The sequence below is a fragment of the Cupressus sempervirens genome, chromosome 3 (assembly GCF_028749045.1).
Source record: "Cupressus sempervirens isolate cs-2001-9-10 chromosome 3, ASM2874904v1, whole genome shotgun sequence".
Classification (NCBI taxonomy): domain Eukaryota; kingdom Viridiplantae; phylum Streptophyta; class Pinopsida; order Cupressales; family Cupressaceae; genus Cupressus; species Cupressus sempervirens.
This window is the reverse complement of record NC_143120.1, coordinates 1,091,196,272-1,091,222,644: the sequence shown is the minus strand read 5'-3', so window position 1 is coordinate 1,091,222,644 and position 26,373 is coordinate 1,091,196,272. Positions and strand designations below refer to the sequence as shown.

At 36.9% G+C, this 26,373-nt stretch overlaps 1 protein-coding gene across 1 annotated transcript in view; it reads left to right on the top strand.

The window, feature by feature from the left end:
• The window catches only part of LOC149570577 (uncharacterized), a 50,781-nt gene extending 32,057 nt beyond the window's left edge, over window positions 1-18,724 (top strand). Inside the window, exons 2-5 of the mRNA XM_089823159.1 lie at window positions 16,862-16,935; window positions 17,451-17,530; window positions 17,768-17,922; window positions 18,064-18,724. Of these exons, the coding sequence (XP_089679285.1) occupies window positions 16,862-16,935; window positions 17,451-17,530; window positions 17,768-17,922; window positions 18,064-18,437 (683 nt within the window). The 3' untranslated portion in view covers window positions 18,438-18,724. The remainder of the gene's footprint in view (window positions 1-16,861; window positions 16,936-17,450; window positions 17,531-17,767; window positions 17,923-18,063) is intronic.
• Window positions 18,725-26,373: the final 7,649 nt, after the last annotated feature.

Here is a 26,373-nt window from a genome sequence, read left to right as displayed (position 1 = left end):
CTTTAAATTGCTACCCACAAAGACATGGTTCTCTTTAAGGAATTCACCCTCAAAACTCAAAATTAAGAAACATTTCAAAATTGGTAACTTGATAGTTGGTGAACAAAAGTTGACTTGAGACCTAACCAATCTTAAACACTTCTCAAGAAGAAATAGAAGGGATCCTTGAAAATGAGATCTAAGAGCCACCAAGACAAAACAAACCAAAAGGGGCAAGCGAACAAAAGATAAGGGTTCCATTTTGAATGGGCAATGTGTGATTAGGTCACAACATCTAGTGATTCCACGAGTGAAATGTTTTCGAGGATAAAAACTAAATTTGAACTCAAAATCCTTGGTTAATAGATCTTATGCCATCACAAGAGAGAAATCAAAACTCAAAAGGGGAGTATAATCATATATTGGATCAAGACACATTTGACTTGCGATTGTCTAAGTGTATATAGATGTATTATTCCTGCTTGACAAGACCACTTAGAAACCCTAGGATTAGTCATGATGAGTTATAGATCCCTCTTGACTTCAAAAGCATTTTGGACATTGCCTTTTTGCTAGTTAGGTATCTATAGCCCCGACAGAGTTGTCACTACAAAACCAACATAAATTGCTCCACTTCCAATGGATGAACACCTATGGAGATTTCCATGTACCCTTAAAAGCCAATTATATCATTTCATCTTTTCTTTCTCTTTTCACTCTCTTTCCAATCAATGTTGCATTTTTTTCTTTCCTTTTGGCTATTGAGCAATAAAGCTCACTATGGGTTTAGGAATTATAATGGCGCTTGTTGATGTGAGTTTTACTCCACTACAACATACATAATCAAACACTTAATGTTTCAGAGTGAAACACCAAATATTCAATCCTCTCCTGATATAAGGTCATTTCTCATGCTAAGCTTGCAAAGGAAGATCACGAAACAACTTCAAGGTTCCCTTCAATGGTGGATACTTGCTCAGTGAAATAATGTGATTTGCTGGTAATCACTTAGGGGACTTATGCTATTCATTCAATGGATATCAATTGCTTGCACTTCTAAAGATTTAGCTTCACAATGTGCAATGAAAATATGTTTTAACTTTTCCACTTCAGCTCTAACTTAAACTTCTAACCGCTATTACTACTTCTACTTCTATTATGAATGCAAGGAAACGTGGACGGACTTTGACTCTACTAGATGTAGCTTAGTCAGCGACTCCACCCACCTAGTGCAAGCTTTTAAGGATATACTAAAAACGGTTTTCAAATCAATATCTACCTTCTTCAATCTCATCAATGGATCCAAAGGCCACATTCATGCTCAAATTTCATCCATGCAAAGTGGGAAAATCAATCATGGTTTGGATAGGACTCATCTTGTACTTAGAAAAAAATTGATCTTGCTTTGCCATCACGAGGGGGAAATTCCACCCTAGTATGGAGACTCTCAACACTTAGAAAAAATTTCCACATTTTGCTTTGGGAGGGGGAAAATTCACCTCAGTCCGGACATCTCCAACACTTACAAAAATTTCCACCCTTCCAAACCCTCCTCGAGGGACAAATCACCCTAGTTTGAACAAATTTGACACAATTTTTTTGGAATCCATACTTGCCTTCTAGAGAAAAACGACCCTCGTCTGGACAGCTCCATACTTAGAAAGAATTCCATGTTCTGCTCTTGGTCTTGGGGGAAAACAATCCCTGTCTGGATAAATTTTATACTTAACAAAAATTTCGAGCTCGCTCTTGGAGGAAAATCATCCCTTGCCTGAATTTTTGAAACGCTAAGAAAAATTTCAAGCCAAGAGCCCTCAAAGTGTTGGAAATTCATGGTATGCTCGGAATTTGACTTCCAACAGTTAGAATTGTTGACTGATTTCAAGACTTCAAGTGGGCTGATTGGACCAATAAAGCCCAATCCCTAGTCTGCAAATGATTTCACTTCAATAGCAAGTTGTAATGGCATGACAAGATTCTTTTCTCATGTAGCAGCTACTTGGCATGTGTGACATTTTTTTACATGTTCATATGCATCCTTAAATGATCTAGGCCAGTACTATTTGACCCTTGAGATTTGATGATCCATAGCCATGCTGCTTCCATAACTGCTGGTTTCGTGGTAATATGAAAATGTTAAAGGATTTGTTTTGCCTTTTCTTTTCCAACACATCTCAAATAAATTCCGTCATGATTGGTTCCGTATAAGATTACTCCTTGAAGCATGAATTGTTAACTTTTCCTTCTCGACGAATGCTTTTCAACAGAATTCAAGTGTGAAGGGTACTTATGATTCAACAAGTGGTAAACAATGTTATCATACCATTCATCCAGAGATACTTCTTCCAACTCATATAGTTGTTGCACTAATCCAGGACCAGTAGTTGCAAGTGTTTATGTCAGAGCTGGCCCTCGAACTAGCTTCATAAGTTGTATCTCCATGTTGCATTCCTCAGTGATAGCCATCCACTTTCCTCTTCTTTCTTGGGACTCATTTGGCATTAACAATCATTTTATTTTTGCATCAGGAAATATCGTGTATACCTTGCTTCTTAGAATGTAATGTCTGAATTTCTTTATCGCCTTCACTAAAGCATATGCTTGCTTTTCAACAATTGGGTACCTCAGTTCTGCATCCTTCAGTGGTAAACACATGAAATGTAGTAGGATGTTCATCTTTATCAACTACCCTTTGGGTAAGGATAGCCGCACATGTGTGCTTTGAAGCAAATGAATATATGTAAAACAATTTAGTGTAATCAAGGCTCAGCAAAATAGGAGCATCCACAATTATTTGCTTGATTTCTTCAAATGCTCTTTTTGTGGCAGGTGTCCAATCTATTTTTGCTCCTTTCTTCAACATGTCATTCAATAGCTTGACTATTTCTGCAAATCCGGTTATAAACCCTTACGAAGTTGATTTTTTCCATAGAATGACTTCAATTCTTTCTGACTAGCTGGTAGTCCTATATTTGATTTTGTTAAAATGGGATAGTTAATTAAGATGATAAGTATTGTTCTGCAAATATGATGAACTTCAAACTGTAGGAAGTATATCACATTTATTGATTTCGATGTGTATCTTGAAATCACCGAAAGCATATATATATTATATTCAGTAGCAACTTTAGGATTGGTCATGACTCTTAATAGTGAAAGGACACGATTAGTTAGTGTTCACTAACTAACTCAATCCAATATAATCGATCCATATACAAGATATTGAATATATATATATATATATATATATATATATATATATATATTATGCACATGATTCAACTTAGTTAGATATGAAGCTGGTATATTTTCAGACTTGTTATGACAGAGATATGTATGTGAAACATGCATTCACATATATATGTGCAAATAGATCTGCAATAATCTGACCGAAGCTATCATAAATCAACACTCTCTCTTAGCTAGGGAAGATTAACTAAGTATGAAACAAATTTAGATATCACCTTACACGTGATATCAAGGAGTATATTGAGCATCAAGTCAGCATGATATTCATATATCCTGATTATGGTATGTGCACTAACATCATGTCGCATGATGTCTACCATAACTTATCATGGGTTATCCATAGATATTATGTTACCTATAATCCACCATGATTATCTCATAAAGAACAAATTGATATACAACTGATATCAAGTCAGTATGATATCTATCAATAAGTCAATGAGATATTAACTATCAGGACATTTCTAAGAATATCAAGTTAGCATGATATTCGTCGTGACAGTAAGCATTGTAAAGTCGTTACCTTACAATGCTGAATACAAGTGTATATTATCATAATGTACTCACCCTCCCATGTCATGTCGTCCAATGGCAAGTGTTTCCAACTCACTAAATATTCCTTCACTGTGCGGTTCCGCAGAGTCTTCTCACGTACTTCGATGATCTCGGCTGGTTCCAATATGAGCTTTCCTTCATCATTGAGGGATGGAAGGTTTGTGGCTATTGTGACGTTCTGCCCTACGACCTTCTTTAGGCATGAAACATGAAAAATGTTATGAATATGGCTTCCCTCCGGAAGTTCCAGCTCGTAAGCGACTTCACCAATGTGACGGACTATGCGATGGGGGCCATAAAATCGTGGCTTTAATTTTTCTTTGCCCTTTTCCTTCAATGAGGATTGTCGATATGGCTGGAGCTTGAGATAAACCAAGTCCCCTACTTAGGAAATCCTCTCCATTCGGTGTCCGTCAACGTACATCTTTTGTTGATTTTGTGCCTGTTGTAAGTTTTCCTTCAGGTATCATAGGATGTCTTGTCACTCTTGAAGCTAGTCCCTCGCCCTTGGTGCGTGACTATCTCCCAACATTGTGTCGACGAAGGAGAGGGGTTCGTACCTGTACAGAGCTTTGAATGGTGCCATCTCGATGGACATGTGATACGTGGTATTGCAACAATATTCTCCTAGATGTATCCACTTGACCCACGCCCGTTGTTGTGCCGAAACATAGTTTCGAAGGTAACCTTCGAGCCACTTGTTCACAATCTCCGTTTGTCTGTCTGTTTGAGGGTGGTAACTAGTACTTGGTGACAATTCTGTCCCTACCAATCGAAATAGTTCTATCCACAAGATACTGATAAATCACCCATCCTGATCACTAACAATGTTTTGGGGGAACCCGTGCAGACAAAAGACTTCTCTAAAAAATAGATTGACAATTTGTGCGGCTTGAAAATCTGAGGGAATGGCGAAGAAATGTGTGTACTTTGTCAATCTGTCAACCACCACGAAAATACAATCCTTTCTGTTCACCTTGGGAAGCCCCGTTATGAAATCCATCAAGATACTTTCCCACTTATGTTCTAGAATTAGCAGAGGTTGCAGTAACCTGATAGGTAGAGTATGTTCGGATTTGTTCTGCTGGCAAACTGTACTCTCTTACATACTGCAACACGTCCTCTTTAAGTCCTTTCCATGAAAACTTCTCTCGGAGACTTTTGTAAGTTTTGAGAAAACTTGGGTGTCCTGCCAAGAGTGAGTCGTATACTTAAAGATTTTCTGCTTCAATTTGGATTCCGACACTAAAAATATCTAATTCTTATAGTAGATAATGCCATCCACCACTTTGTATTGATCATCTTGGGTGTTGCTATCCATTAGCTCACAGGCAAATGTGTTTTTGGAATATTCTACCAACAAATGTGCCTTCTAGTAAGCTGAAATTTGGTTTAGTGAGCAGATGGCGGGTTTCCTGGACAAGGCATTTGCAACCACATTGTTCTTTTCTTTCACATATTCAATGTCAAAATCAAAAGCCTGAAGCTTGCTTAACCATTTTTGTTGCCTCTCGTTCAAGTCCCATTGCTCCAAAAAATATCTCAAACTCTTGTGAGCCATACGAACGACAAACTTGGCACCCACCAAATATTGCCGAAACTTGGTTAGTGCATGTATGATGGCCAACATTTCTTTGTCGTAGAGGGAATATAAGCATTCCGTTTGTGTAAGCTTCTTGCTCTCATAAGCTATGGGGTGTCTATCCTGCATTAGTACCGCGCCAATGCCTTCTCTAGATGCGTCACACTTCAGAATGAATGGTCAAGTGACATCAGGTAATGCAAGTACGGGACAGTTGCTCATTGCCTCTTTCAGTTTATCAAAAGTGAGTTGTGCCTTTTCGTTTCATTGGAAAGACCCCTTTCTTGTTAGATCCGTTAAGGGTGCGCTAAGCTGAGAGAATCCTTTAACGAACCTTCAGTAATAACTGCACAGTCCAAAAAATCCTCACAATTCCGTGAGTGATTTTGGGGGAGGCCAATCAAGGATAGCCTGAATCTTCTCCTGATGAACTTGAACTCCATATTTACTGACAACATGCCCCAGGTACAACATTTTTGTCATACCGAATTCACACTTGGCTTGGTGAACAAAGATTGCTCCTCCATGATCCTTAGGACTTCCTCCAGACGCTTCAGGTGCCCCTCCCATGTCCTGCTATAAATAAGATAATAAAAAATTATCAATAAGTACTTATGTAATTGTTTGTTGAAGATGCGATTCATGCACGATTGGAATGTAGCAGGTGCATTTGTCAATCCAAACGGCATGACCAGAAATTCATAATGCCCGTAGTGACAACAGAAGGCTGTCTTTTCTACGTCTTCCTCCCTCATGCAGATCTGATGGTATTTGGAATGGAGATCTATTTTTGAAAAATAGACTGCACCATGTAATTCATCTAGTAACTCATCTATCCTTGGAATGGGATATCTATTCTTTATTCTTTATTCTTTAGTGTAATGTTCCTTCCGTGGGGTTTACCTGATGACCCGTCACAACTATTGAATGACCACAAGAAAGACCTACAGGTAGGCTGTACAGTGGGGATAGTGTGTGTTCGTACGGGTCTGAAAGCTTGTACGAAGGTCAAGTGATAAGGTCGTACGACAGGGAGTGTGCACTCGGTACAATAGGAATGTGGGTGCCGTACAATGGAGGATATGGAGGGGAGGAGTACGGTGAATGCAAGGCACCGTATGGTGTAGGGAGTAGGGAAGGGGTATGGACATTGAGGCCATACATTGTGAAATGGAGGCCAAGTTGACGATAATACGAGATATCCTAAGGTTGTATGGTGGGGATAATGCAGACTGTACACTTAGGAATTGTAGGCCATATGAAGGGTGAGGAGGAGGTTGGTAAGTATGAAGTAAGATGCCAAAGGTGTGGAGGTACAGATGGAGACCAAAGGTTGTACGGACGATGGAGAGAGGTACGAAGATGCTATGATCCTAGAGAGGGGCGAATCCGACACAAAACCAACGCACATATACTGCTAGCTTGAAATAATCAAAACACAGAGAAAATATATATGTATATCAGATAATAAATAGCTTGCAACAAGAATGATGCTCCAACTTGCCAGATCCGAGCGAAGTGTTATAGGCGACGGAATAGGGTGAGGGTTGAATCCCACCGAAACTGGAAATAGCCAAGTAGGGAAGATCTTTCACTTCCGAAATGGTGAATTACAGAGAATCCCAACAAGAATTCGTAGTACACAGAAATAATCCAAATAAGATGCATACCTAAAGACTACCTACAAGCTGTGCTTAAATACCCGTTGGGAAAACTTTCCGAGGGTGTACAAAGATAGCCGATGGCGACACAAACTACGGAAACAAAATAAAAATGGGTCCGAGATATATTAAATCAATCGGCCCATTAACAATAGTTTGATAAATGATTTATTTTAGAACGAGAATATTACAGAATACAAGTGTATATTATTAGAAAGATCGTCACCTTTTTGCAATGTACATAGGGGGCAGGCCCATCAAAGTCATGGAGTCACACACATGACATCAAAATATTTACATGAAGTCACCACAGATTCTCTCATGTGGTATTGTAATGGAATTACACACATGAAATCCACCATGAACCATATTAGAGGGTGGATCCATCATAACTACTATCAGAGGGTGGAACAAGGGCTTTACTTTAAACTTCTCTCTCACAAAGAACAATCCAATAAAGTACATTTCAAGAAATCATTGATGTTAAGATTCCCTCTTAGTAATGACTTCATTCTTCACAACTTCAAGCTAGTCTCCAAATGCACAAACTTTACTTTTATGAGACTTGGTGATAATATTAGCCTTTTGTACTTTAGTGGTTATGTACCTTCTTTGGAAACCATCTCCATGGTCTACTGCTCTGAATCACTATGATCAAAGATTCACTTGGCAAATCTTCTGACAACTCTCTATGTTATGATCACAACATTATTCATAGGAGTAGTTTCTCATACACATGTATTTGTCTTTCGTGCTTCTCGTCTAAGGTTGCCTATGATGGATTTTGAAACTCCCTCTGAATGTTGATTCTTCCTCTTCGAAGAACTATGATCATTTTATATTTGAACAAAATTCAATTGTGGTATGATCCCTCTCAATGGAAGAGCCTCTTGGCTTTATTTCATAATCCCAGATGTTATCATCTGCCAAAATGCCTCAATATCATTCCCAATACATCATTTTTTTTTTAATAAAAAAGTTTTTAATCCCTGCACATCAATATCCTTGACATTAGTTGCACCAATAAAGGTCTATATGCATAAGATCTAAAAATGGTTCATATTTGAACTTTGATGGTATCGTTTCTTTGAAATCTCCCTTCTACAGATGGTTCGAATGGGAATGGAACATTGGTTTATCATTCCCCCCCACAATGTAAAATTCCCAGTTATTTCATTTTGTAGAGTTGATTCCAATGATGACCAAACATGCAGTTTTAGCAGTCACACTACTACATGAGTTTGCACTCTCCCTCTGCTACTTAGGCTCCCTCTAAATCAGTATGATCGAGATCCTGACTGTTGCCTCTTTGAAAGATGCAGCCTCCCACATTTTAGCCATATGGTATATGGAAATAGCAGATGTCCAATTCATAACTTAGTTGAATTGGTCTAGTTGCTGATTAGCTAGATTGATTAAGAATTCTTGTAAAAAAACGATAGCAGATTAGGTACAATAAAATGGACAATTAGTTGCTCCCAGCTAGCAGGGTCAAATACAGTTTTCCAAGGTGATAAAATTGCATATGCAGATGCTTCACTTACATTCTAGGCATGAAGCACATTCCCCAAATTATAACAAATGGTTGGATACCAAGTACTGAAGTTGGTAGTAATTTCTCCCAAGTTCTCAAAAAACAAAAAATGTAGCATAGGTTTAATGTCCCTAGGCTTCCAAGAATTTGTAACAGCTATTCTCAGTGCTGGAAGAATAACTTTAGTGAAGAGTTGAGTGTAAGGAGTTGAAGAAGCAAGTTCTGTTTCAGTGTAAATGCCATAATCATGAGGCTCATTACCTCGCAGTTTGTGCCATCCAGTTAATTGATTCATCTGAGGAATACTAAGATAATCCATTATCCTATCACTGATATCATGCTCTGCAATACCTTGCTTAGGCAGCTCAATTAGTGCATGTGAGCTCAAGTTTGTAGATATTGCTGATAAAACCAAATGAAGAAGATTCCCAATGTTGGAACTGCTTTAGGTAAGAACAGAGTCCAAATCCACAATAAGCCAAGTAACCCTTCAAAGTCTTTTCAATCTTTTCTAGATAACCCATACTCATCATTTCTGATCTCATTCACTTCCTCTGTGCTATCAAATTTTGGATACATCTTCTTGAACTTGGCATAGGCCTCATAAATACAGTGCCTTTAAAAAAAATATCTTTGGGCCTTAAAATGAACGAGGGTGTTAGAATGCAAGATCCCAGATCCCCCCAAAGTTACAATAGTGACTTCTTCTTCATCAATGTCACAGGAGCTTGTGATTTTGAAAGAAAGTTATCCTCAGATGCTTCTTCAAGAATTCTCTTAGTTTCATTTCCTACTTCTCCTCCAAGCTAGCTGGCTTGATGGAAGTCCTTCCCTGCAAACTCTTACACTAAGTTTGCAGATTGGACAACAATATTGAACAATGAAATTGTTTCTTCTGATTATGATTTTGTTATCTTGCATAATGATAATTGTTTAGTTGACTGCTCATACTACCCAACAACGATCGCCTCATATGTTATGGTGATTTAGTACAAATTCAATCAATCAGATCACAAGAGAAATATTAATCAAGAGCTCCAGTTGATTTGATGCAAAGTTTATTACTTTATATCTCTCCTGGCCGCCACCCAATCTACTCCAAATGATCAGTTGAGTCAGATAGGTAGCATTCATATCGTGGCTGAGCTCTCTGCACCAAGCCACTGTGAATCTTTATCTTCAATCCAGAGAAGACACTTATTGCAGAGCTTTGTCATGGCATTGCACATCCACCCAGCAAGCCCAATCCCCCAATAGCATATAGATCCATCAAACCCAGTGATACATCTCCAGCTCAGTGCTGTCGTGTCGTCCCTAAAGTCCACTCAACAAGAGCTTGGAAAGACGGGTATTTCTCTTAAATTTGCATCATCTGCAAGCATCTATTGTGTTCGTTGCCTATCCCCATCTTTAAATAGGGAGTGCTGAGTATATTCTACTGTGCTTTCAAAGTGATCATCTCGATGTTAATTGTACTGAACATTTGATGTGCAGAATGTTCCCAGAACATTGCATCCTTAGATTAAGCACATCATGTGACATTTCCTTGAAGCAGCCATATTCAAGCATCATGTGATCCAAACTTTGATTAATCTGCAATGCAAGAACAAACATCAAACATCACCATTGCCCACATTTGGTGCTGACTTGTGCACTGACATTAATCAACCACTGGCATTCTGACATTGCCAGGTCATGGTGCCCATTAGCATTGACATCGACCACTCTCCAGTATCTCTTCTCAGCATTGTCCATCTTATCTACCACCAACGCTCAACAACATTGAAGTGCAAACAAGAATGTTGAGCATGTTTTGCATCTAGCACAACATGGATAATTGATTGGCTAACTTGCCTGAGTTTTGTAGTGTTCAACAACCTGAACATGGAGTGGGAGATACAAGTGGTCCCAAAATGTGCCCCAGATGATAAGGATCTAAGACATCCATTTGAAAAGTGAAGAAGCATTGCATATACATTCACGAGTGACATAAACATCTGATTCATCATTGAAGCTTTCCATCCTATACTATGACCTATAGAAGTACATGCCCAAACATTGATCTCACAACACTCTGTAGGAGATCTGAAACTTGGGACATGTGCTCTCACTTCCTTGTCTCACCATCTGTGCTCCAAATGTTCATAATAATTTCAAGTTTATCAGCAATCCATTTCTTATTCAACTTTAGTCCTTTGAAAGACCCCTAAGATCGAGGGGCTCTAATATTTCAATTTTAATAAGGCGCTGAGATACTTCCTCTAATGTTTAACTCCCTTGTTCCATTATCGCTTCATGAAGTTATTTTTATATAGGACAACTCGAATCCTTTTCATTTGCCAATTGACTATCCTAATATAACTTTTATTTCCCAGATTTTGATCTGATACCATGTTAGAATGGGATAGTTAATTAAGATGATAAGTATTGTTATGCAAATATGATGATCTTCGAACTGTAGGGAGTATATCACATTTATTGATTTCGATGTGTATCTTCCCATCACCGAAAGCATATATATATTTTATTCAATAGCAACTTTAGGATCGGTCATGACTCTTAATAGTGAAAGGTCACGATTAGTTAGTGTTCACTAACTAACTCAATCCAATATAATCAATCCATATACAAGATATTGAATATATATATTATGCACATGATTCAACTTGGTTAGATACGAAGCTGGTATATTTTCAGACTTGTTATGACAGAGATATGTATATGAAACATACATTCGCATATATATGTGCAAATAGATCTGCAATAATCTGACCGAAGCTATCATAAATCAACAGATAATGCTTTCTGATTTTTCCTTAGGAATTGTGTTCGTCCTCAAATTCATTAGCTCATCAATCTCAAACTGAACTTCTTGTTGTTGTTCTCCTTCATCAATTACTTGTGCTTCAATCACCCTCGGGCTTGTCAGAAAATCAAGGATATTCTTATCATCTTCAAAAACTTGGAAATTTGTGATGTTACCAGGAACAAATGACACTGAAGTCAGTTCAACTTTGAATTTCTTTATGTAATCCATAGCCAATGGTTCCAATGAACTTGCAGATTGAGCTAGAGAGTTCGCTACAAGATTGCTCGTCCGACTTGTCCTTTAGATGTTGAAAGTTTCAAAGCTTTCATTTAAGTCCTAAACTCTGTTTCGATAATGACCCAATCTTTTATCATGACATGTATACTATTTTCAAACTTGTCAAACCACTATGTTAGAAGAATCTTAGCACCTTTTTGGACAGGGAGAAGCAATCTAATGACTAATGATTCATATTCAGCAATGTTGTTTGTACACGGGAATTGTAATCTGTGTGCTGCCAAATAAGTCTTTCTGGTTGGGCTGATAAGTTCAACACTAGCACCACTTCCTTTCTTTGACTTAGATCCATCAAATGACAATGTCCATGCTTGATCCTCAGTTTGCACATTCCTTGATTCTTCAATTTCTTTCTCATATTTGCTTACCTTTGTATGCTGTGGCACTGGAATCACCACATGGGATGAATTAACAGTTTCTTCAATATTTTCTGCTACCGATACTTGTGGGACCGTCTTTGATACCTGTGCAATTGCAGCTTTGCATAGGTGCATGATACCTCTGAGTGAATAGTATTATGTATTCTGCAATAATTGGGCAATGATAAATTCTGAATGCTAACATCTTTACCCAATTCAACTTCTTGTCTAACACTTTGCAGGATGAAGTTTCTAAAATTCTTGAACATTTGATGGTGGTTTTGGATTATTATCAACATTTGTTTTAGTGATCTCGGGAATTACTTTGGGACATTCTCCCTAATTGTAACCATACAACATCAGATTGTCTTTAATTTTGGGAACGTACAATCCCAAACATGAACAAAATCTCATTGTCTTCACCATACTTAGTAATCAATAATCGCAGCCGTGGTGTGCTTTCTATCCTTATTTGATTCGGGATTTCCTTCCAAGGAACCCACACGTGTGAAAAGTCAGTGGCATTGTATCCATCCAGTTTTCTCGCGCAATCTCTACTTAGAAGCATTCAATATCCTTCAGGAATATCAACAACAGATATCAATACAACTCCGAACACGTGGATCAATGCCAATTGCAAGTGAATATTATTCAATTTGCCCACAACTGGGACTTCAGTCTTATCCAACTTATTTGTTTGCAGTGGAACTGATCACAACTTTCTGCATATGTCTAAAGCCAATCACATTACTGGATGCATCAGAATCAACCAAACAGTTGTGCAACATTTTTCCAAAAATTGTGACTGACACAAGGAAAGGAGAAGGGTCCTCTTTCCCTTGATAGAGAACCACGGGCTTTTGTGCTCTCGAATTGAATTCTTCATTATTTATATTTTGCAAAATGTCACTTCCATTCTACATAGTGCCTGTCACTTGTTCTACTGAAGCAGTAGTATCTTTGATTGTTTCTTGTGTTAGGTGCAAGATCATTTTGTGAGATTCCTTCATTAGTTGTAACTTTCTGATCATTAGGGGAACTCTGCACCATTCCAATAAAACTTGAAGGATTTTGAGGAACCTCTGGTGCATTTGGGAGCACATCGTCAACAATATTGGTGTTTTGTGCAAAACTGGATTGTTGAATGTTGGGGACACATCTGGGCAGATGTGATACATTTTGAGAAATAGTCTTCAGAGGAGCATCATTTAAACTTCCCAAGAATGTATCTCTAATTTCTGGAGTTTTCATCAATTAATATAATGGTAGACTCACTTTGATTTTTTTGAATTCCTCCAGTTCGTAAGAGCTCAACCTTTTAAATTCCTCTATAGGAGGATTTTCTTTCTGTTTTTTACTATTTATTTTTTTGCTTCTGTTTACCTTGTTATGTGGTAGATTGTATGTTAGGTTGCCCCTTCTCATTTTGCTAAGCATTTGTCATAGACGATTGTCCTTTTTCTCCTTGTGAATTAGCAAGTTGTCGATATATCAGGCGAGTCCCTTAGGGGACCTATAATATTGTTCGCATTGGGATGTGGAGGAGTTGTAAAGTTGTTGAACGTTGGGGAGACATCTGGGCAGATGTGATACATTTTGAGAAATAGTCTTCAGAGGAGCATCATTTAAACTTCCCAACAATGTATCTCTAATTTCTGGAGTTTTCATCAATTAATATAATGGTAGACTCACTTTTGATTTTCTTGAATTCCTCCAGTTTGTAAGAGCTCAACCTTTTAAATTCCTCTATAGGAGGATTTTCTTTCTGTTTTTTACTATTTATTTTTTTGCCTCTGTTTTCCTTCTTGTGTGGTAGATTGTATGTTAGGTCGCCCTTTCTCATTTTGCGAAGCATTTGTCATAGAAGATTGTCCTTTTTCTCCTTGTGAATTAGCAAGTTGTTGATATATTAGGCGAGTCCCTTAGGGGACCTAGAATATTGCTTGCATTGGGATGTGGAGGAGTTGTAAAGTTGTTTGGAGGAGTGGACGTTGTCAATGGCTCATGATTCTTGTAATTCTTCTGGTATGTCCTTGTTGGAGCATTTCCAGATGTCTGCTGAAAAGCTTGTACTTCACTCGTTCCTTTAACTAGGATACTGTTGTATAGCAGGGGGAAGAAAAACCCATCCTGATCTAAAGGAACAATTGGGAGCGGAACTCAGCGGTTGAAAGTTCATGAATGCTACTCGCAGTTGCATTTGCATTTGAAGGACGATTGTGTTAGAGTTAATGATGCATTTACAATACACATTGTCAGGACCCTACAAAAGAGATCACTAATGAGATTGTAAGTTTGGGCAATGAAGTTGGTGGAGTATGGAGCTATGTTCATAGCTCCCTACTTTAGAGATTTTCTTTGCAAGCATACAAGCTCCCAAGGTACCCAACATATAAGATAGTCCTCTTGGAACTCACTTGACAACTTACTATTTATGAGAAAATTCAGAAAGGAAAGAAGTTGGGATTGGATTCCCTAATTTCCATAGGAGAGGACAATTCTGAGGTGTGCCTGTGTCTGAAGGCAACAGAGAGATCATCAGATTAGCTCCACTTTTTCCATTTACCACTTTATCTAGGAAGGCCCTATTTTTATCCCTACAACAAAATCAAAATAGTGGCAGGAGCAAGATATCAACATTAGATGCACCTTGAAGATTTTTGGGCAAATACTATAGATGTGAATGAAATCAGACAAAGAATGTATTCTAGATTGCCCCTAAACATGATCAGGACATGCAGGATATTCTAGATTCTTCCATTTGGTACCTGATCAAATGGAACAAGATCCAAATGTGGTGTGACCTTGTAGCAGCGAAAATGTAGCGATGACATTGTTCATCTTCAGCTATAGTAATGCATTCCAAATGTTTCTAGAATCATTACTCAAATAGCCCAGCACTACTGCAATATGTCCGAAATTAATATCAGACTTATTTCTCCAATCTTTCTCCTCAAATCTGGCCCTAGGCCCCAAACTTGGCACAATGAAAAGACTAATTTGTCTTCTCCAATAGCTGCAACCCTTCGGAGGATCTTTCATGTAATATACCCTGCAATTCTGAATTCGATTTTTCTGATTTGTTGACTGAGAATTTAGTCAGACACTTTGCACAAAAGAATAATCTGCTGACTTCATTTCTGATTCTTCCTAAATGCGAAACTTTAATTGATAACAATAGATACACTTCCAAAAACTCCAAAATATGGAACAATGAAGATGCAAATGTTTTTGTACTTTTCTTTTTCAAGTGTATAAGGATTGGTTAAAGGTGAGAAAATGTGCTTCTACAAGAGTATGACATTAGGACATACACCTGACATGCAAACTGCAATGATATTCAATCCCCTTTAAAATGACAGCTTGCTGATATAAAATCAGATTATAATGTTTCCATAACTGATTACAAAGTCCCTACAAATCCTTTAAAAGTATTCAGATATGGCTTCAGAACAATGCAAAATATAAGTAGATGGGAACCTGGAAAGTTGCCCAAACTTTTTTGGATGTCACTACCATTGCAGCAACACTGTAGTGGTGATACTGTAGCAGCGACACTGTTCTCTTTCAGCTGTAGGAAAGTCTTCCAAACATTTCTGTTATCATTACTTAAATACTCTAGCACTAGTACAGTATGTCCAAATTAAATATTAGACTTATTTCTTCAATCTTTCTCCGCAAATCTAGCCTGAGGCCACAAACTTGGCACAATGAAAAGACTGATTTGTTTTCTCCAATAGCTGCAACCCTCAAGAGGATCAATGAGAGTGTTCGTTCCCAATGACCAATGTAGCAGGCTGCAGAAACCCTTGGCTTTGCAAGTTATCAAACAAAGTAGATGGCAACATATTCGATATCCAAGAATGAGGCTTTCCTCCCTACTTAGTCTTCTACTCCAAGAGGTTGACCTCCTAAAAGAAATAAAATAATATTTAATTTCACTTTCTAGAAGATTCACCTTTTTCATAATAATATTTAATTGCACTTTAAAGTAATATAAAAATATAATTAATATAAAGTGCAAATAATATCGTAGGCTACTGGAAGTTAGTGGCTGCAAGAAGTTTGTAGCCCCATTTAGTTTGCGACTGCAGGAAGACTGTGGCTACAGTACGAAACTGCGCACAGGACCATTTCCTCAAGACCTTGGCCTACGAGGGTCTGATGGTAGGTCAAAGTCCATTAAACTTGAGCACTAGTGAGAAGGGGACATTACAATTTCTACTGGGGATTTTAACATGGGTCTCTGCAACCTCGATAATTTGAGCTCATTTCATTTGACCAGAACATTCGGGAGTTATTAAAATAGACAATATGGCTACTACCAGAAAAGGGATTTCTCTATCTTGCTACTAGACTCTATACATGTTACATTGTTTATACTAAGGTTTGGGCGTGTAGAAATATTTCTTGCCAAAATTTAAATTATGTTGAATTCACTGTTGAAGGAAAAACGAAAAACACTCTTACAATGTATGTATGTAATTTGTTTGGAAATTTTGATTATTGTAGTATTCACAAGTGACCATTTTCTATGAAGAGGGGGTTTATTAAAATTTCACATCATAAGTACTGCTTTGTTTAATATAGATCTGTTTTCATACGAAGGGTTTCTCTATTGTGTTTGAATTTCTTAGTGGGGAATTCCCCATGAAATATTACTCTCTTTCCTTTAGTTCTATCTGAAACTCTGGGAGATGAGGAATTGTAATTTTGTTGCTAATAATTATGAGTCTTGTGCAGCTTGAAATACTAAGATCTTCAACTTTCAAGGATTAAAATGGTTCTTCCTCTTTTGGCTAATAGGTTGAATTGCGTTCATTTTCATATTTACAGAAATAGCATGTCACAGAGAGTGCAGCAGAGGTGAAGATTATCGGCTGATTAAACTTACAGTTTTTGATTATTCTGTGAGTTGCTTTGTTGCCTACCCTGGGGGTCTCTTCCTTCGATTTTTCTGTATTGTATTTCTCTGATAACAATCATTAGCCTGAAGCAAGCAAGCCTTGAATCAATGTTTCTCAGACATGATTTTTTGTTGATGCAAAACTTGCTTCAATTCCTTGTCTTATAACTTCTGAGCGTTGCAGTTTGCATTTTGATCACAGCTTAGCAAGTATTTATATGTCAACTGTAAATATAAAAAAGTGGTATTTATTCTGATACTATATTTGAGCTTGCTTGTTCTACTAAGTGATAGTTTACCTTTAATTAAGGGCTCCTACTATAAATTTAAGTTAATAAAGTTGTGGTGATTTCTTTTCCGGTGCCTACAAGCTATTTCTTCTTCAACTACAAGGTGGTAGTGGATATGGTTTTCTTACTCAACACTCCTTTTCTCTATGCTTAGAAATTTTCTTAGGTTATTTCTTTTGATTTTGTAACTTTTTTTATGTACTAATATAGTATACCTGTCGTACGACAGAGCAAGAAGGAAAAAGATGTCATAGTGGAGTGTAAAGGTCAAGATGCTGCTCGGTTCCAGAATGTAGATCATGTTCATGGGTATCCTCTAAATATTGGATTTTTGTTCAATGCTTCTATTATCTATATAATCCTTATTACTTTTTATGATTCTCATTACTAGAATTAAAATAATAGCCTTTTATGTAATGCTCAAAATTGTCACAGCTCATTTTCTTTGGTATGCCCTACAAAATATGGTATATGTGAGCAATTTTTCCATAATTTGGAGGTTGACTCTGGATCGTTCGAGAATTATTGATGCTTAGTTTTTTGCAGATGGGAGGAGGATGTTATCTCCATGGTTGCAAAGAGCAAAGAGAAGAACAATGAACTTTTCATTTCCTTTGAATGTGAGACTTTGAAAGCTGAAAAGGATGCAGAAGACCATATTAATCGCTATTTGCCTCACTTGATTGGACATGAAGCTGTAGGTATGGTTCCATTAAAAGTATAATAGTTTGAGTGTAGATGCTGTGTGCCAATCTGTAGCTTGTTTCCATCCTTAATTTAATCCTAGTTCAAAATTGACGAGGCAGACTGACTGAGTTTGCTGCTTGGCACTTTATATTCAGTGAATATTGGTACCATGAAAATTCAAGGAGTGAACTTCAATTCAGATGATAATCAAGCAGATATGTTAGAGGACAGAGAGCTGGATATGGGACTTTCTGTCACAGGGAGTGTTATAACTGTCAAATCAGATGATGATTACAAATATGAACAACCTGATTGTTCTGTTGGAAGCAATATGGCAGATGTTTCTAATTTATCAAATCTGTTAGGAGTTTGCAAGCAAAAATCAATCAATCCAGAGGAAGATATGATTAGACAGATGCTGGCAGAGGAGCTTCAGGCAGAGGATGTTACTGGAAACATCCCAGAAAATAAATGCCAGGATAGTTCGCTAAGCTGGAAAATCAAGAAACAAGTCTTTAACATGAATTGAAGAATGGTGGGATGATTGATTACTTGAGGTTATAACCATGTTTGTGATTATTTGAGTGGTGTGAAGCTGCTTTCCAGTAATTGGGACATGAGTTCATCTCAATGATGAACTGCACTTACTACATCCAAATGAAGTGACCATTTTTGTTCCAGAGGTCATTTCTATCTGATGAAAACCTTGTCTGCCCATCTTGAGTCATTTGCTCAAAGAAGTTTAATTTTCTTTTGTATATTTCAGGGATTAGGTCATCTCCTCATATTCTGCAGTATATAAATTCACATTTTTCATGTCGATGACCTCAAGTTAGTAGAGTTTCGACCGTAAAATTAATTTTTAGATATTCGAAGTGTTTTGCAGTTGCACTTATAAGCTAATAAACACATTTCTGCATAATGTTTAGTCATGTTATCTGTGATTAAAATTGAAAGGAGTTGGAATGAACATACCCCAGGGCCTAGGGGGAATGAGCTCATTGCTGTAAATTATACCACCACGTTGGGCAGTGGGGAATGGCCTTTGATGCATGCTCCCAATTTACTTTGTATATACAACAAGAGAATGCAAACTGAGCATCTGGATGGTGGCATTTAAACATTTAAAAAATGAAGTGTTGCATTAGCTTTATACGCCTCCATTTCTTCCAAAATAACATTGAGGACTCTACTATTGCATGAGAATACAATGTGTATTGCCATGCCAGTGATTATATTCAGGAGTTAATAAAATTTCCCTCAGGCACATGAGAAATCTCCATATGCTTCCTTATCACAAGTGCAGAGAGCATCTTGTCTTGCTAGGCAAAAGTGAGCAAGGTCTTAATGGTAAATCTCATCAAGTACCATATGCTAAAAGCTTTAGACCGAAATTCATATAAATTCCATAAACTAGCACTTGCACCCTAACCTTTGTGCTAAAATGGCAGCTTTGGAACAGGGTATGGACATCCATCAAAGCACGAAGGATAGAGAAATATTAGCACATGTAGTTGCAACTGCCTTAGTAGACATGCAAAATGTGGAGTATTTTCCCTACCCGTGCCAAAATGGGAGCTCTAGACTAGGGTATGGATATTCATCAGAGGGATTTTGTCAGATTTGTGGAAGCATTAGATCCTATTTAAGAAAATGCCTCAAAGAAATGTGGTCTCATGGAATACCATAATCAGAGGATTTTTACAGAGAAATTTGTTGAAATGGCTTTACAAAATGTCAAACAAATGAAATTGGCAGGTGTAAATCCACATTCCAAAACCTTTGGAAGCATCCCATGCCTATGCCAAAAAGAAATATGGTCTCATGGAATACCATGATCAAAGCATATGTACAACATTAGTTTGTTGAAATGGCCTTACAAAATGTCAAACAAATGAAATTGGCAGGTGTAAATCCAAATTCCAAAACATTTGGAAGAATCATCCATGCCTATGCCAAAATGGGAGCTTTGAAATAAGTCATGGACATCCATCAAATCATGAAGGATCAAAGTTTTTGTTAGATGTAGTTCCAATTGCCTTGGTTGACATGTATTCAAATTGTGGAAGCATAGACAAGGTATTTGAATTATTTGACACAATGCCTCAAAGAGGAGAAAAAAGACAAAAATATCAGTATGGGTAAATCATTTCCCCCAACTTGATCAGAGTACACAATAATTGTTTACACTTGGTCAATAATTGATAGATTTTTTAAATCAAATTCGATTGCATGTTAATGTTATTATTGTTTAAGTATTGGGAAAAATGTTTTAGATGTTTTATACTAAAGGCAAATGTTTTAACTTTATAATAAAATATAGATTTTTAAAATGGTTGCGATGCCTCCATTGTAATCTTGGATTACTTAGAGAACATGTTTATCAATGTACCCAAAAGAAGGTGGATGAGATTGGAGTTTTGTTTTATTTTCATGTCATTGCCACACAACTACTTTTGTACTAAAATTTTAGTTTGACTAGGATTTTCATAGGATCTATCTATTATTATTAGTTCCTCCTCCATTTGTTCACTCCAATTTGTTTGATTTGACTTGTCAATTGACCAATCAAATTGAAATATTAAATTCTACTTCACTAAAATATAATGCTTGAAAATTAATATTTATTTTCAATAATTAATGAATATCACTTTTCCAAAATTTTGATTGGTTTGAGCAGGGATAATTTATTTTTTCTTGCTAAAAATCTAAAATATCTAACATTAGACCAATAAAAAATAAATAAAAGCTTCACTCTAGAATTTTGCAACATATCTTGAAGCTCCCATGATAGGTTTCCAAAATGATGTCAAGAGTAGCAACATAACCTGTAGGAATAGATCCCCTTAAAATGGCAGGGGCAGTTATAGATAGAGGCCCAGAAGCAGTAGCAAAGTTACCAGTCTAACCACCATTATTAGCTATAGAGGCAGATAAATAGCTATATTTGCCAGTAACAACCGTCTATCTATATGGGGGATTGAATTTTAGATCAAAATTGGAAACTTTCACGTTGCCCTTGGCATCCAGAAGCACACTTTCTAGTTGCAAATGTTAGGATTAAACCATGGACAAAAATAACAATTATATGCAAATATAAACAATATCAGAAAATAATAGATCACACAAAAAAGAACACAAGACATCAAGATTTAACGTGGTTTACCCAATCTCTAGGCTACGTCCACCAAATAGCAAGTCCAATATTTTTACGATCCAGTGATTATAACCTAATTACAATCTGTAATCCTTTACAACTCAATATCGTTGCAAGAACCAATTTTTGCATCACCTTATTAAACAATCTCCAACCCTAAGCCTTTTTATACAAGTATTAAGCCACTTTAGGGTTATAATTAAATAATTACACGACCCAAAATCTCAATAAAATAGGGCCCAATTTTTTTTTGCGGGGGAGCCTCAAAGAATTTCTGAAGTATGTACAATACTTTCCTGATCAGTCACCACAAACTAACAGTATCCCTTTTGGGGACTGATCAAACTCCACACTAGACAACAATCTCCCACTTGGAGATTGATCTTGTAGCAATACCGCTACCACACGGGGCTCCCACTAGATCAAACCACCCTGGACTGTGTTGTTCATTGATTGCTATTCAGTCTAGAAGACCAATTGAAGTTGAAGAGGAGTTCAACTTCTCCCTTGTTATTACTTTTGTAAACATATTCGTTGGATTTTCATTTGTATGTATCTTGTCCAGCTTTAACTATCCATCATCCAAAACAAATCGAATGAAATGGTACTGCAACTATATGTATTTTGTCTTTGAATGCAGAGCTGAATTCTTTGCAAAAGGAATGGCACTATGACTATCTGTAAACAAATAATTATCCTTCTGAGGGTGTCTCAATTCTTCCAAGAAGAACTGAAGCCATATCATCTCCTTGGCTGCCTCTGTAGTAGCAACATACTCTGCCTTTGTAGTGGATAAAGCATTAACTTTCTGTAACCTAGCAACCCAGCTCACGACTGCCTCACCAATAGTAAAAACATAACCTATAGTACTCTGCTTGGTATCAATATCCCCTGCCATATCTGAGTCAACATAGCCCTGCAAATCAGTAGTAGAGCTCCCAAAGTGTAAACACTTATTGGATGTTCTCAAATATCTGAGAATCCATTTGAGTGCATTTCAATGCTCAATTCCTGGATGACTCATATACCTGCTAACAACTCCAATTGCATGTGCAATATCTGGCCTAGTACATACCATAATATACATCAAACTTCTTATAGCTGAAGCATAGGGTACCTTAGACATCTTATCCTTCTCTTCTTCTGTCTTGGTACACATCTCCTTAGTCAACTTCAAATGACTAGGTAAAGGTGTGTTGACAACTTTAGCATTCTCCATAAAGAAACATTGCAACACCTTCTCAACATAGTCAATTTGAGATAGCGTCAATTTCTTGTTTTTCCTATCTCTGCAAATCTTCATACCAAGAATTTGTTTTGCTGCCTCTAAATCCTTCATAGAAAATGCATGTGCTAATTGACATTTCAACCCTTTAGGCCCAACTACAAGCATATTATCAACATATAAACATAAAATAATATAGCTATTATCATCCAACCTCTTAAACTAAACACAATGATCTGAATGACACTTATTGCATCCATGTTTATGCATAAATCTGTCAAATTTCAGATACCATTGCTGAGGTGCTTGCTTCAAGCCATATAAACTTTTCTTTAATCTGCACACTAAATTCTCCTTACCTTGACCTTAAATCCCTGTCATTGAGCCATATATATCTCTTCATCTAAATCACCATGAAGGAAGGCTGTTTTAACATCAAGTTGCTCTAAATGCAAATCTTTAGTAGCCACAATACTTAAAATTGTAAGGATAGAAGTTATTTTAATAACAGGAGAAAATATCTCATCAAAATCAATGCCCTTTTTTGTGCAAATCCTTTTACAAACAACTTGGCTTTAAATCTTTTCTAACCTCTTTCCTCTTCTTTTAACTTGTAAACCCACTTATTCTGTAAGGCCTGTTTACTTGCAGGCAACTTGCATAACTCCCATGTCTTATTTTTCAGCAAAGAGTCCATTTCTTCTTTCATTGCAGACTCTCGCTGAATCTTAGTATCCACCTACATAGTTTCATCATAACATTTAGGTTCACTAGCATCAATAAGTAAAATAGAATACAAAGAGGGAGAAAATATTTCTGGAGGTCTGCTCATTCTTGTTGACCGTCTAACATTCACTGGTGTGTCTGGTATTTGTTGTTGCACGTCATGAAGAATTGTTGGAACATCAACTTTTAGAGTACCATCCAACACTACATAATTATCTTTTTTCTTCTCATGTTGCTACAACAGATCTTTGTACAACACTTTCTCATTGAATATGACATCCTTGCTTCTTACAATTTTATGATTATTAAAATCCCAAAGCCTATAACCAAATTCATTAATGCCATATCCAACAAATATGCATTTCTTTGACTTAGCTTCTAGCTTAGTTCTATTTTCATAATCTATATGAGCAAACGCTTCACAATTGAAGGTTTTGAGAAAAGAATAACTCACCTTCTTACCAGTCCATGTTTCCTTTGGAATATCACAACCCAAAGGAGTAGAGGGACCTCTATTAATCAAATATACAACTATATTGATAGCCTCCACCCACGTGTAAAGGCAACCCAATATGCAACCTCATGCTCCTTGCACACTCCATTATAGTCCTATTTATGCATTGTGCCACTCCATTTTCCTGTGGAGTTCTTGGAACAATTTTCTGTCTACGAATACCATTAGTGGAGCAATAATGTTCAAATTCATGACTGTAATACTCACCACCATTATCAGATCTGAGACATTTTAATCTTTTACCAGTCTCATTTTCAACTAAGCATTTCCATTTCTTAAAAGTTTGAAATACATAAGATTTCTATCTAAGGAAATAAACCCATACTTTTCTAGTTGCATCATCAATAAATGTAACATAATAATGAGAGCCTCTAAGGGAAGATACCTTAGCCGGTCCCCATACATCTGTATGCACAAGCTCTAATTTCTCTCTTTTATTTTCCTTCTTAGTCTTCACAAAGCTCACTCTCTTTTGTTTTCCATACACACAATTTTCACAGAAATCCATATTAACACATTTCAGACATGGTAAATTTTTTTTTGAATGAAGTACTTTCATACCTTTCTCACTGATGTGCCCAAGTCTATTGTGCCACAATGTTGTATCAGAATTTACAGCAGCTATTTGTTCTCCTTGCTCAACTACAACAACAGTTTCTAAACATTCATTTTTCTTTGAAACAATTAAAGTAGAATGAACAACATAACCTGTATAAAGATATAAGGTGCCTACTTTCACACCTTTTGTTACTACAAGGGAACCTTTTGAAACCTTTCAATTTTTATCATTAAAAATAACTACACAACCCTCATCACCAAGTTGCCCTACTGAAATTAAATTCCTACTCAGCCTTGGAATATGTCTTACCTCTTGTAGTAGCCAATGATTCCTATTCTGCAACTTAATATTAACTTTTCCCTTTCCAACAATCTGACAGTGTTCATTATCCCCCAAATAAACAAGTCCAAAATCTTTTTGGATATAATCAATGAAATAACCTCTATGAGCTGTAGCATGAAATGAAGCACCAGAATCTAAAACCTATGAATCATCAACACTTTCTAAAGACAGAACCAAAGCATCCTCTTCAGATTTGTTACTTACCACATTTGCCTCCTTGTCTCCATCTGGTTTATCTCTTTCATTTTTCTTTCAAGTCCAACAATCTTTCTTTTTATACCCTAGTTTCCCACAGTACCAGTAGTTGTTCGATCCCCTCGATTGAGACCTCCTCCCCTTTGACTTTCCTCTTGATTTCCTACAATTTTCGAAATTACTTCCTCTCTTAGTTGTTCTGCCTCGACTTTGTGTTTTCAAAGTACTTCTTGATGTAGATCCACCTGAGGTTTTCCTATGAGTTTCCTCACTCAATATAACACCGATCACATCATCATATTTTAGGGTACTAGACCGAGGAACAAAATTACTCACAGCCATTACCAAGCCATTCCAGCTTTTAGGCAAAGAACAAAAAATCAAGAGAGCCTTAATTTCTTCATCAAAATTGATACCTACAGAAGATAACTGACTAGTAATAGTATTAAACTCATTTAAATGATCTGCAATAGATTCGCCTTCTACCATTTTCATATTAAATAAACACTTCATGAGAAATACCTTGTTTGAAGCAGAGGTGTTTTCATATAGTTTCGCTATGGTTTGCACCAATTCTTCTGTCGTCTTCACTTATGTAATATTAATGCCACTGATGGTACCAGGCATAATCAAATGTTTTCAAGTACTTTTCTGTCTAAAAGATCCCATTCGTTATTTGACATAGATCCATGATTCATCATTTGACATTGATGTAGAGGTAAACAAGTGATTCAGTTTATATGACGAGTTTCATAGTATTCACCGAGTCACCAGTGCAGACCAAGTTCAAGACTAGTTGGAAGTGATGAGTATGGAATGAGCTTCTATGTCTAACGAGTGCATGATGATGCCCAACATTGATAGTGGATGTCGAGTATCAAAACCTCACTGAGTCCTTGGTTTTGCCTTCCAACGACTTCCATAAATACTTCTGATAAAGATAGTCTTCTATTTACATCTTTCATAATTGAAAGTTCTGCCCATTAAACCTATCAACCCTCAGCTTATTGTCGTCTTCCATCGCTCCCACTCAACTGTGAGACTTTCCTACAGAGGATAACTGAAAAACAACTTCGCTCTGATACCACTTGTTAGGATTAAACCACAGACATAAATAACAATTACATGCAAATTTAAACAATATCAGAAAATAATAGATCACACAGAAAAGAACACAAGACACCAAGATTTAACGTGGCTCACCCAATCCCTGAGCTACGTCCACCAAACAACAAGTCCAATATTTTTACGATCTAGTGATTACAACCTGATTACAATCCGTAATCCCTTATAGCTCAATACCGCCACAAGAACCAATTTTCGCATCACCTTATTAAACAATCCCTAACCCTAAGCCCTTTTATACAAGTATTGAATCACTTTAGGGTTATAATTAAATAATTACATGTCAGCCCAAAATTTCGATAAAATAGGGCCCAAATTTTTATTTCTTTGAGGGAGCCCCAAAGAATTTCTGAAGTATGTATAGCACTTCCTTGATCGGTCACCACAAACTAACAATCTCTCACTTGGGGACTGATCGAACTCCACACTAGACAACAATCTCCCACTTGGAGACTGATCCTATAGCAATACCACTACTACATGGTGCTCCCACTGGATCAAACCACCCTAGATTGTGCTGTTCATTGATTGCTATTCAGGTTAAAAGACCAACCAAAGGTGAAGAGGAGTTCAACTTCTCCCTTGTTACTACCTTTGTAAACATATCCGCACATATGGTTTT